Here is a 12,354-nt window from a genome sequence, read left to right as displayed (position 1 = left end):
CGGAAGAGCTTGGGAAAGGAAAAAAAAACAATTTAATTAACATTTTATGTAAAAGCATAGTTAAATTTAATAATATATAATTAAAAATAGATGATTGGTTTATTGTTCTGGTTGCTTCAATCCTAGAGTCCCTCAACGACAACCACCTTACATTTTTTGTTATTTTATTTATTTATTTTTTTCTCGGCAACCAAACAGAGAGAATTACGTTATCTTTATATATATATATATATTTTTTTTTCTCATCCAATGATGTTGACCGCGAAGCCGAAGAGTCTACTTGGTGAAGCAGCTGAATGGGTACGGCTTCATTAGCCGATGGGGGACCTTGAGACCGGTGATAACCTCTCTATTGGATAGCACAATCTCATTTACCAAACAGTCCCCTGCACTTTTAGCATATTACTATCATAATGTAGCTCCATTGGAATTCGCAATATATATATAATATTACATAAATTAACTCTTACACTGCGATTCTTTTCTACCGCGGTGAAAAGTTTTACTCCACTTGTCTCTAGAACTCTCTCTCCTCGAATTTGACTTCAACTTTCCACGCTCGCGTCTTTTTTTATTATTATTATAATTTATATTATATGACCCCATGAAAACTGGAAATCTCTAGTGTTTTTTAACGTTATTTTATTGCATGGACCGTAGCATTTAATATACTAACGATTCAAATGGATATTGACATTACTATAAGCTAAAGGCGACGAATTCCTTTATGTTGGTGTTACCGTTGTTTATTGATTTCTAAGGTGTGGTCCGGTCAGGTTGGGATCCCAATAGTGGACACACAATTTCTTTTAAAAACAGCACAAGTATATACAAAATTATGATGCTGGTTCGTGTTCATCACACTGCATAATGACCCTCTCTATACTTAGATTTTCTTAATTGCCCAATGTGGTAAGCCTAATAACCCTACATTCTCCATTGAGTCATTACATTGGACCACTTGGTTGAATAATACATTCATATAGCATTCATGTACTATAAAAAGTTAGTATATATAGTACATGAATGCTTAAGTTTTTTAATTGTAATTTTAAAGGAAAATAAGGTATTAATAGATTATAGAATAGCAATTTTAACTTAAATTAAGACATTTTAACAATATTCCTCAGAAAAGTTTTTGGTTTATATGAAAATATTATTTGCTCGTATCAAAAACACCCAAGAATAAAAACGTTACATCCTATTATAACAACATTAAATATTGTTCCAAGTGTTGCTTTCACGTGGTTTGATGCAATTATATTGTCCAATACAATAACAAATTAGTCACATCCTTGCGAAACTAAACAATTGAAGATTAGTGGTGCGTGTATATATATGTATATATATAACCTTATATGTATTTTCCTATCCCCCTTGGTTCCCACTTCCCACAACATGACTTCAACTATAATTATGTCCAGTGGCATTCGTGAAATTTATGACGAAGGTGAAGCCCACGAAAGGAAAAAGACATAATCATACATCAAGAAACATGAAATGCTTATCTCTTGATTTGACACCTACTCCTTCCTCTCCCCTCCTTATATATCGCAAGTCTTCCTCATCCCCCCAACAACAACTTCTCACGTTACATCAAAAGCGAGACAATATAAAAAGCAACTGAGAGGGAGAGGGAGAGAGAGAGAGAGAGAGAGAGAGAGATGGATGATCATATGGAACTCATCTCTCAGTTGTACCACGGTGGCTTCAGCCAAATCGCTCCTCGACAAGGTTCGTCCAAGTTACAGTATCTTATTTTGATGAGTTCCTGAAACTGGAGAGTCTCCACTGATCTGCTTTAACAAAAAAAAAGTGCATGCGTAATTGTTTATTAGCTGCCCAAGAATTATACTTTATAGAGATCTTCTCCACACCCAACACAAGAAACAAAGACACGCACTCTTATACATCCACATATATATCTATACGTGTGATGTACCATCGCCCACGTAAATCCATATGCATATATGTGTAAAGTGTACATGCAAACACACTTTGAAGGCAATAAGAGCACATATAGAGAGAGGAAAGGACTACACTTGTGGCTAACAAGCCGTCTGATACACCACAAACGAGTAGACTACAGGCCTTTTGTTAACATCATTACATTAGTCAAAGGTGTTTTTCTCTTGATTCATCTTATTCTCATGCTAAGCAGGGGAAGCAAAGCCACGGAGGAGTAGGAGGAGGAAGAACAAAGCCAACGCAGAGGGAAGCAGTAATGGAGGAATGATGAGGAAGAGGAAGCTGAGTGAGGAACAAGTGAGGATGCTCGAGATGAGCTTCGGGAATGAACACAAGCTCGAGTCGGAGAGGAAAGACAGGTTGGCTTCGGAGTTAGGGCTCGACCCTTGTCAAGTTGCCGTCTGGTTCCAGAACCGACGTGCTCGCTGGAAGAACAAGAAGCTCGAGGAAGAGTTCAACAAGCTCAAGACCCTCCATGAAAACGTCGTCGTCCAGAAGTGCCATCTCGAATCTGAGGTACCCTCCCTCTCTCTCTCTCTCTCTCTCTCTCTCTCTCTCTTATTTTATCCGTTTTAGTTGTACTGTATATATATATATATATGTATATTTGTAGGAGGGTTTAACCATGGTTAAGTGGACCAAGGAGATCATGAGATTGAAAAATAACAAGTTTCTTAACGTTTTTCAAATGTCATAAACACTTTCATGCATTTTTTTTTCCTTTTTATCTCCATAATTTTTTTCTACGTATTGGGAGACTTAAAATGTTTTATGTACTTTGATATATATAACATTTCCGAGTTTGATAAATAAATATTTCGGATAATTTGAAAATTACTTCCATATTTATAACTTATAATCATCCATAATATAAAAACTCGAATGAGCACACGGCTCGAAGAAAATCGGTGAGTGAACTCAGTGAAGTAGTCTTAGTTTAAAAAAAAAAAGAAGACGTAAAAATCAGACAGAAAGTGGGGATGGAAAACATGACATTGACAATGAACAGAAAAATGCCACCTCATTACACAACACAAAAGTGCCCTACGTGTTCCAATCACGACACGTTTCCGTACACACTTTTCTCCCTCTTTTTAATTTTATTGTAATGGTGGCTTCTTATTTATTTGGGCCATAACCCACTTACTCCCCTAATTAAACGGGGTTAATTACCACTAATCCGTGGTGATTAATTTAAATGTTTTGCAGGTTATTCAGCTGAAGGAGCAATTGTACGAAGCCGAGAGAGAGATCCAACGGCTGGCAGAGAGAGCAGTGGAAGGAGTTTCAAGCAACAGCCCAACCTCATCCAACGACGCACCGTTTCCCGGGGATTTCCAAGTGGACAACGATTACGATGATTTGATCTACGCACCCCCACATGGTTACACCGCTGGGATGGAATGGATGATTATGTATGTGTAATTATTTAGATGATTAACTAACTTGCTAAGCTAATGCTTATTTAGGGTATATGTAATTCGTAGGTGTAGATATACGATTACTAGCGTATGAGCAATGTCTGTCTTTCTATAGAAACGGCAATAATTTGTCATCCCATTGTAAGATATGCACGTCACAAGAATATTAATTAAATAGGGGCATTATTAAAAATACCATACATTTGTTATTTTGATTTCAAGATATATCTTTCTCTAGCTGTGACTTTGTGATCCATATGACCCGAAATATAATCTTGGTCACATTGGATATAACGTTAAATTTATGATGATCATATCCATTCATTATATTCATACCTTAAATATCCCACTAATTATTTGATAAAAATATTAAAAATTTAATGTTATGATCAATATGACTAAGATTATATTTAGGGTCACATGGGTCACAAGGTCACAGTTGGAGAAGAATATATCTTGAAGTCAAAATAACATATTATTTTTTATATGATACCAATTAATTATCATTTACCCAAAAAAATAAAGAATATTAATTATCCAAATGATACAGATTCCACACACGCACATATATATATATATATATATATATATATATATATATAGCAAATAAGCCTGAAATAGACCCATTAAGTTTATTAGGCCCAATAATGGACCCATCGCATCCTCTGCCATTGTAAACTCGTAATTCCATTGGTAAGCCTAATTAAACTCCAAATAATTGCGTTATAATTAAATTTAACAAACCTTCGTTTCTTTAGCTACATATGGTCCGAAAAAAACAATTTTTAAAAAAATATAATTCGGAATATCAACAATTTTTAGTCACAACACAACACTGGTCAACCATTATACAACTGTACTTCAACATATAAGGTTCAATCATAGGATCGGTTTCTTATCATTTCCATTCCACATGCGTGATAGTTACATGCTTTTAATTAAACGTTTCAATTAATGAAATCGGTCCATGATTTATTAGAAAAACGCTTAAACAAATAGATTTGAGCCATAAATAACAATACAAAAATCTGAAAATATTCAACAAGGCATACATTTAATTCCATAATTCAATATGCATTTGTTGCGTATCTTTTATTTGCCCGACAATTAGATCTATAAAAGAATAGAGAAAAGACGACAAAAGAAATACCACACAACTTTCGGTTGGTTGGTTTGTAAATAAAGATATTATTATTATTATTATTATTATTATTATCCAATAAAAGTGCGAGAGGGATGAGTCACACAAACCGAAGCTGCCGTGTCAAAACCTTATCCAGTAACACGTGTACACCTGGATTCTCTCCCTCGCACGTGTCGTCCCCTCCAAACCCTAATCCCCCAAAGACGTTCCTCTCTCTCTATCCCTCCTCCTATCGGACTTCGCCACACCAGATCGCAGAATCTCATCCTCTCTTCCTTTTTTTTCCATCATCTGTTTTTTTTTTCCGGCGAGATCCGTTGAATCAGTGAGAATCCGGTCGAAGAAATTCAACGGGAGTTGGTCTGTTTTTTTTTCTGTTCTTCGATCTCCGACGGAATTTGTGGGCCGTCTGATCTGTCGAAGTGGAGGAGGACGTGTCTTGGATCTTTTATTTTGTCTCTCTGCATCTTTGTCGCATCCTAGCTGGACTTCCACCTCATGCCATGAGAGCTGGTTCGTCTCCTTGTTCCTTTTTATATCTTTTCTCTCGATCCGCACAATCGCACGCATGCACATGTGTATACTTACAAATCTTATGTGAGAATTGCATGTTGTTTAGTCCGGGAACGATTTTACAAGTAGAGATTTGGTTTGGAGATGTAGGTTGAACTTGAAATTCGTATATACATATGATATGTGTATGCGTTCAGGTATCGTGCTTGGAGTTTCTGCTTTAACAGAGATTTTCCGGTTAATTTAGCTTTGATAGTTACTTCTTGTGGAAATTTCTCTGGGGATTTGGAATCTAACTTGTCGTCTATATAGATAATTTTTTTTGGTACTGTCGCGTCTACCGAATGTTGATTATCTCTTTATGATCCTGATTCTCGAATCTAACTTGTCGTACGCTTGCGTGGCTCAACAGTTTAGAATTACCATAAATGAAAGGTGCTTCATTTTGTTCTGTTTATTTCTTGTGAAATTGCATCACAAGGACATTGCTTTCGTACTGGGTTTTTGTTTCTAGTGGGTATTGTTCCTGGTTTGTGTTGGATGTGGGTGGTTCTTGTCCTGTTCTGAGACTGGACTAAGAACGATTTGGTTTGAGTTGGATAATGAATCTGACTTTGTGGGTTTGATCCTTTCAGGTGTATCGTAGATCCTCTGTTCAAGTTGTCTTTCTTTAGTGTAATAAGCAAAACCATCTCATAAACAATGAGTACTGGCAAGGAAAGCACGCCTTCAAAGCCTTCGAAACCACCATCTTCAACTCAGGTACCAAAACATTTTCAGGAAGTCGTTTCATATGCTTCTATATTATATTTGTATCGTTAGTTTTATTTCATCTACCTCATCCGTGCAGGAAGTACCTTCCACGCCATATCCAGACTGGACAAGCTCAATGCAGGTTCGTGCTATGTATATAACTTCTGTTGCAATTCATCGCAATCCTCATATTGCTTTCTTAATCAGAGCATGGTGTGGTTACTGAAACTAATTGTAACACTCACAATGTAGGCCTACTATGGAGCTGGGGGTACTCCACCTCCTTTTTTCCCATCGCCTGTTGCATCTCCAAGTCCTCACCCATATATGTGGGGTGGCCAGGTAGTTGCCATTCCGTTTTGAAATGCCGAAAGACCTTTCATTCTTGCCAGTTTGAGGGTAATCCCTTCTCTGGTTACTTCATTTTTTTTTTCATGTTGTCAATAATTTTCAGCATCCTATGATGCCACCTTATGGGACTCCAGTTCCGTACCCAGCTATGTATCCGCCCGGCGGAGTCTATGCCCATCCTAGTATGCCAATGGTAACCTTAAATCCGCTACATGATCTAAGTCACCCTTTCAACTTATATGCTGGGGGTATGTATGTGCATACATATATGACGGGCTGAGGAATTTTGCTTGGCGATCTGCTGTTGAAGGTACATAATTCTGCTCCGGCTAACATCGAGAATGTTGTGAAAGACCAAGCTTCTGCCAAGAAATCAAAGGGGGATCAGAAAGGAAAGGGTGAAGGAGGTGAGAAGGCGGCTTCTGGTTCAGGCAACGATGGTGTGTCCCAAAGGTGCTTCTAGATTAGCAGTTTCCTGTTTCATGTGTTTGTGTTTGATTATGTAAACTTGATCATCGACTTTTTTGTTATCTGATCGTGATTTCTTTCAGCGATGAAAGTGCAACAGAGGGTTCGTCTGATGGAAATGGCGAGAATGCTAACCAACAGGTACCGATCAATCCTAAAAGTGCCATTGAATCACTAAACATAAACCATTTGTGAAATTTGATGGTCGGAATTGATGTTTGATATAGGAGCAAGGTTCTAGCAGAAAGGGAAGATTTGAACAGATGCTGGCAGATGGTGAGGTTTCCTCGTCCGAAACCAACATGGTTTCTCTCAGTGTCCAGTTGTATTAGGTGTTTTGTTTCTTGACCCATAATAGTTTCCTTAGCAGCGAGTTCTCAGAATAAAACTACTGGTGCAGTCCAAGGTTCGATGCCCATGAAGCCGGTTGCCCCAGCGACTAATCTTAATATCGGGATGGACTTATGGTCTTCTGGAGGAGCTGCAAAGATGAGACCAAATACTTCTGGTGCCATTGGTGTTGCCTCCGAGCAATGGACAGTATGAATCTCCCTCTCTGTTTCGCCGAGGAAATATTTTCTCCCTTTCTGATGTTTAACCAACACCTGGGCTTTACCCGTAGGATGAACGAGAACTCAAGAGGCAGAAAAGGAAGCAATCTAACCGCGAATCTGCAAGGAGATCGAGATTAAGAAAGCAGGTAAAATCTCATTACCCATCTATCTTTGGGAAAATTTTTTCTAATGTTATCTTCGGCGGAGAATCGAGCAATTACACACTTTGATTACCGAAACAGGCGGAATGCGAGCAGCTTCAACAGAGAGTAGAAAGCTTGACGAATGAGAATCACGGCCTGAGAGAAGAGCTTCAAAGGCTCTCTGAGGAATGCGAGAAGCTTAAGACGGAAAACAACTCCATCAAGGTAACCCGGTACAAAACAAAGAAGCTTCTAGAAAGAAAATACTTTTTTTTTAAGTGTGACCCATTATTAAACAGGTAAACCCACGTTTTTATTACAGGACGAGTTGACAAGATTGTGTGGACCCGAGGCTGTAGCTAATCTAGAACAGACTGCCATGTCTGGAGGAGCAAGTGTTACTAAGGACAGTGAAGCAAAATAGCTAACAGTATCCAAGTAACAACACATAGCTTATGGGATCATTGGGAATTCTCACAAGTAGTACGGTTCTTCTGTGTTATACACTATACAGTCTTTGACCCTTTTTAATTTGTAGACGTAGCAGCATCGATCCAACAGATTAAACTCGAAAACACCAAACTGTTGTATGATTAGAGGGACATTAGATATTTACCGAATAGGAATCCATCAGTCTTCATGTTCGGATTCCGAATCTGAATTTGTTGCCGTCTGTGGTGCGCTGCTTTGGTTCGAGATTTGTCCTTGCGGTTCATTTGGATGACTGCTACTACTACCCCTTACTGTTGAAATGACAAACCATGAAGAGTTTGAAAAGCAACAACAAAAAAAAAGAGAATTTTTTTATCGAACGAACTCACGTGATTCAATCATTCTGATATACACTGCTTTGGCAAACCGGATTTCTCCTTGGTGCGCTGTAACGATTTTGACCTGCAAAGTTTTAAAGATATCAGTTTGCTCTCCTGTAACCATATCTATTAACAAAGAGTTAAGCTCATGACCGTACCATTTCATCGTACGTAGCATCTACGAGTTTGTCCACTCGAGCTTGATGCTTCAAAAAGAATGGACGGAGATGGTGGTTGTATATTTGTTTCGCTCCCTGTTGCGTGTAGTTTCATCTAAACGGTCAGATGCGAATAAGCAAAACCCAAAACCCAACAACTCAATATGGCATATGATATGTATTGTACAACACTACCTCGAAGGTAGGAAGTTGAAGCCAAACAAGGAACGCAAACTTCACGTGATAATACAGCGGAAACCTGTAAAAACGATTGCATTCACATGTTTGAATAAATGCGGCTGCATATCTGCAATGTATCAGTGTGTATTCAAGTGTAAAGGATGGCATATTCTCTGCAATTGGCAAGCAGTATAATTTCCCAAGAACAACTCAGTAGTGTTTCTGTTCGTCGGGCCGAGAGTTCAGAAAATACAGCTACTTCCTAAGGATATGGTATTGCTCAAGGAATTTCATCAAAATGGAAAGATGTAAACACGATGAGAGGTAACAAATGATATGTCTAAAGACCAAACTGCCAAACTCATCGAGACAGAAACAGGTACCAAGAAATAAGTTTGTCCGCAAACACTTCCGCAAGGCTGAACGTCCCATAAGCTGCAAAGAAGATGAAGATCGCAAACTCATACATCACAACTATAATTACATATTCATTTTAACAGGCACCAGTGTAATGGACTAGATTTCTTAGAGAAAATAACACATAAGGGTTCAAGAGATGAGAAAACGAATCAGAATGGTGACAGAGAATCCAGACCTGCCCAATATATCAGCCATTTTTGTTGTTCATCAGGGTCTTTCTTCTCGATGGCTTTGATGGTTGAGTAGACAGGTATCCCGATGCCAATGGAGCAGCTGGACGAAAGATGATTCAGTCACCACCATATCTGAATTTCCTATTACAACATCTAACCAACAACAGGTTGATAAACTCACCATGCCGTTCGAAGAACTATGTTGGAACCAATCGGAGAGAGAATTACTCGTAATCCTACCTGATCCCACCAAAAACAACCAAATTTCCAATTCAATCACATACATAAGCAAAACGTCAAGAGAGGCATTAAAGCGATCTGAAACTCATCGTTTCTGAAACCAGAAACTCAGAATCATAAAGGAAGAGGCACAAATTCTCTCGTCATTTTCAGATAGACCAGTAATTCTTTCCTAAAGATCCAAAGTTTATGATGATCAGACAACCGCAGGAACACTTGACAGCAAGTTCTTCGAGGAACAAAACTCTGCCCCAACTGCAAACTCATTCATTTTTCACAACTCCAAGCCGGGACTCTCATCCAATACATGTCAATACAGAATCAAATACACAGTAAGATCCCATCAACTCGAAATTCAAAACCGATCGCCACAGACTATAAACGAAGCCGAGAAAGGAACGAAACAAAAAGCGAAAAATTTGACCAAATCAAAATCTGCTAAAACAGAGAATCTGACAGAGAAATTGCGTTCATTACCTCGCTAGCGAAGCCTGATCCGAGAAACGCCATGGATGAAATCTGAGAAGCGAAAGTTAATACAAGATTGACGAATTTCGTTACCCGTGCACAAAGCAGCGCAGTTCCGGGAATCTTTTGCACACTCGGAAGGAAAAAAGGGTCTCGGAATTGGGAACGCAGAGAAAGACTCTACTTCGGTTAGAGGTTCATGTAATAATATTTAAACATCTTTCTTTATTTCTTTATTGAAAAGGAAAGAGAAACCAAAAAGCCCAATTTGAAAAAATAAAATAAAACAGGGGACGGATATAATTCCTTTCTAATAATTTAACCAACCCACTAAAGGTTAAAAATCTACACTTCCCGGCCCGGTCCGGCGGTGCGGTTATTTAAAACCGCCAAGCTGACGTGGCAACAAGAGCCCTCCCATGCCAGCAAAGCACCAAGTCGGCCTGTCGTTTCGCCACGTGGAATCCTCTCACCTGGGCCTTCTCCAGTAGACACTCGGCTTGGAAGTTAGCGAACTGGCTCAGCGGGATCTGCCTCATCCCGGCGGCGCAGAACGCCTCCCGCCATGTCATCTCTCCGGCGTTCCTCGCTGCCGCAGCCTCCACCGCTTCCGAAATCCTTGGCCGCAGCACGAACGCCTCTATGATCTTCTTCGTCCACTCTCCTGGAGGCACGGCGGCGTCGAGCGAATCCAGCACCATCGTGTAAAACTCGAGAAGACCGACGAACTCTCGCCGGAACGATCCGGATCCGGCCGTCTCCGTCCATCCCTCTCCGTCTACGAAGACGACTACCTTCTGGGATACCCGCCGGAGATCGTTGACGAAGCTAGGGATTCCTGTCAGGCGACGAAAAATTGCTGGAGAGAGCAGAACGACGGTCCTCTCTCCCTCCACGAATCTGATCGCCTTAAACGACAACATCTCGAAGGTTCTCATGAGGACAAACTCGATCTGGAATCGTATTTTCAGATCCGCCGCAAACTGAGCGAGATTCTCCTTGACGAGCCTCGTTTCGACGGCGAACTCCTCCGGAACCACCGCCGTGACCCTCAGAAATCCGCCGTTTTCTGAAGATTTCTCGGCGATCTCTCTCATAAGCGACGCGTACTGACCACCGAATCCGATCTCAAAGTCCACCACGTGGACGAATGGCGACGAAGATTGCCAATTCAGCGAATCGAGGATCGCTTGGTTCGCGGTGAAATGAGAGAACAGAGGAATCGGTGAGATTCCAGAGAACTCCTTGTACGCTCGGATCCTCTGAACAATATCGGACCACGACGATAACCGGGTCGGATTCCTGGTAGAACCGGTTAAAACCGACCCGAGAGCTTCCTTGAAGTAAAAGGCAGCTCTCTGTAGGGGTCTCCCCGACGGAGATCTCAGACGTTGATTAAGCCGTGCCAGTACCACCTGTGCGAGCTGTAACTCTTCTGATTGAACACAGTCAACGACTCGGATCAGGTCCTCTATGAAATCGAATCCTCCATTAACGAAACCGTCGGAACCATCGACGGAATTGAGCCCGTAACCAACTCCGACCGGATTACCCGAATAGACCTCGGATGACCCGAAATCCACCGGGTGCAGCTGGTCGGGAAAACCATGAAGCTGGGAATCGACGCCGTAGTGTGTCGGAACAGCAGCAGCGGCAAAACTGGTCTTGAGGGCAGGGGCAGAATCGTCATCTAACTCCAATTCCCTCATGATAGAATCCCAATCCATGGAACGCATCACATGGTCGTCCAACGGAAACTGCTCGGAGACCTGACCGGTGTTACCTCCTCCGACGGATACCAACGACGCAACTTCCACCGGAGGCTTTTCCGCGATGGCGGCGGGGCTGGGGCTTCCGCGGAGGTCGAGCACCGAGGTGGGCTCGCCGAAGCCGAGAGTCCTCCCTGCGTTTACAGCAGTCGTGCTGTTAGTATTGTCGGCTTGGTTTGTCGTGGTGTTGCTGTAAGATGCAGATTTCGTGTCCGAAGGTTGGTTGTCCTGAGGAGACGATGGCGGCACTCTCATATCTCGGGAGGCGAAGTTGTGAAGAAGAAGAAGAAGAAGAAGAAGAAGAAGCAATAGATGTTCTTTTGCTTTCTCTTTCTGTTTCTGTGTCTTTTTTTTTTTTTTTTTTTTTTGGTTTTGGAAAAGAGGGGGGGGGAGGGGGGGGGGTTTTTGGGATGGTTTATTTGATATCTACTGTATGGCAATAAATGGCGGAAGTGGTTATAAGGTCTCTGCAGAGGATTCGTTACATCTTGTTGAAGCCCTAAGGTATAGCATTTTACATCTATTTTGTCAAGTCCATGCAGCCCCATAATTTTTTTTTTTTTTTTTTTTTTGGCGTTTGGAAAAGATGGAGGAGGAAGCGGGGGGGCTTTTGGAAGGTATGATTGCGCGCTTTTTATCTTTGAGTTTGTGCATGCATGGAGCGACTGCCGTTAACACATGGCTTTATTTCACCGGTCCGAAATTTATTTGGTAATATCTATTCAAAATACAAGATTTAGTCGGTCTATTTGAAAATAATAACGTCTCGATATGATTCAATTTAATTTTCCTACATGATTGGACAACAAATTATCTGAC

At 40.7% G+C, this 12,354-nt stretch overlaps 4 protein-coding genes across 9 annotated transcripts; 2 read left to right on the top strand and 2 right to left on the bottom strand.

Annotated features, from left to right (window-relative positions):
* Positions 1-1,593: 1,593 nt before the first annotated feature.
* LOC104807548 (homeobox-leucine zipper protein ATHB-40) lies at positions 1,594-3,566 on the top strand. The gene is made up of 3 exons (XM_010532876.2): positions 1,594-1,734; positions 2,162-2,484; positions 3,178-3,566. The coding sequence occupies exons 1-3, from the start codon at positions 1,665-1,667 to the stop codon at positions 3,391-3,393; spliced, it is 609 nt and encodes a 202-aa protein (XP_010531178.1). The 5' UTR covers positions 1,594-1,664; the 3' UTR covers positions 3,394-3,566.
* Positions 3,567-4,656: 1,090 nt separating this feature from the next.
* On the top strand, positions 4,657-7,966 carry LOC104807546 (G-box-binding factor 1). Of its 6 annotated transcripts, none has more exons than XM_010532874.1 (12): positions 4,657-5,046; positions 5,682-5,808; positions 5,897-5,941; positions 6,052-6,141; positions 6,254-6,343; positions 6,461-6,603; positions 6,702-6,759; positions 6,846-6,894; positions 6,977-7,158; positions 7,241-7,318; positions 7,415-7,548; positions 7,638-7,731. In XM_010532874.1, the coding sequence occupies exons 2-12, from the start codon at positions 5,749-5,751 to the stop codon at positions 7,645-7,647; spliced, it is 939 nt and encodes a 312-aa protein (XP_010531176.1). In that variant the 5' UTR covers positions 4,657-5,046; positions 5,682-5,748; the 3' UTR covers positions 7,648-7,731. The 6 variants fall into 6 exon arrangements, with proteins under 6 accessions (XP_010531176.1, XP_010531171.1, XP_010531169.1 ...); XM_010532869.1 differs by having other exon boundaries at positions 4,662-5,046; positions 6,986-7,158; positions 7,415-7,540; positions 7,638-7,966; XM_010532867.1 differs by having other exon boundaries at positions 4,662-5,046; positions 7,415-7,540; positions 7,638-7,966.
* On the bottom strand, positions 7,727-9,940 carry LOC104807547 (HVA22-like protein k; the record flags this gene model as incomplete). Its single annotated transcript, XM_010532875.2, has 8 exons — positions 7,727-8,058; positions 8,137-8,209; positions 8,286-8,381; positions 8,481-8,544; positions 8,849-8,900; positions 9,061-9,158; positions 9,240-9,298; positions 9,776-9,940. Coding segments are annotated over 8 exons (720 nt in total), but the record flags the coding sequence as incomplete, so codon positions are not given.
* Positions 9,941-10,010: 70 nt separating this feature from the next.
* LOC104807544 (scarecrow-like protein 15) lies at positions 10,011-11,884 on the bottom strand. The gene has a single exon (XM_010532866.1). It carries the CDS (start codon positions 11,788-11,790, stop codon positions 10,147-10,149), a length of 1,644 nt encoding a protein of 547 aa, XP_010531168.1. The 5' UTR covers positions 11,791-11,884; the 3' UTR covers positions 10,011-10,146.
* Between the last annotated feature and the right edge of the window lie 470 nt (positions 11,885-12,354).

The sequence above is a fragment of the Tarenaya hassleriana genome, unplaced genomic scaffold (genome assembly GCF_000463585.1).
Source record: "Tarenaya hassleriana unplaced genomic scaffold, ASM46358v1 Cleome13, whole genome shotgun sequence".
Classification (NCBI taxonomy): Eukaryota; Viridiplantae; Streptophyta; class Magnoliopsida; order Brassicales; family Cleomaceae; genus Tarenaya; species Tarenaya hassleriana.
Note: the sequence above shows the minus strand (reverse complement) of the source record. Positions and strands in the feature narration are given on the sequence as shown.

Bases quoted from the DNA above. Each gene is read 5' to 3' on its own strand.
- LOC104807548 (XM_010532876.2), top strand. From the start codon at position 1,665: ATGGATGATCATATGGAACTCATCTCTCAGTTGTACCACGGTGGCTTC. The intron at 1,735-2,161 runs GTTCGTCCAAGT...CATGCTAAGCAG, and splicing joins CCAAATCGCTCCTCGACAAG to GGGAAGCAAAGCCACGGAGG. The intron at 2,485-3,177 runs GTACCCTCCCTC...AATGTTTTGCAG, and splicing joins AGTGCCATCTCGAATCTGAG to GTTATTCAGCTGAAGGAGCA.
- LOC104807546 (XM_010532867.1), top strand. From the start codon at position 5,749: ATGAGTACTGGCAAGGAAAGCACGCCTTCAAAGCCTTCGAAACCACCA. The intron at 6,895-6,976 runs GTGAGGTTTCCT...GACCCATAATAG, and splicing joins TGAACAGATGCTGGCAGATG to TTTCCTTAGCAGCGAGTTCT. The intron at 7,541-7,637 runs GTAACCCGGTAC...TTTTTATTACAG, and splicing joins CGGAAAACAACTCCATCAAG to GACGAGTTGACAAGATTGTG.
- LOC104807544 (XM_010532866.1), bottom strand. From the start codon at position 11,790: ATGAGAGTGCCGCCATCGTCTCCTCAGGACAACCAACCTTCGGACACG.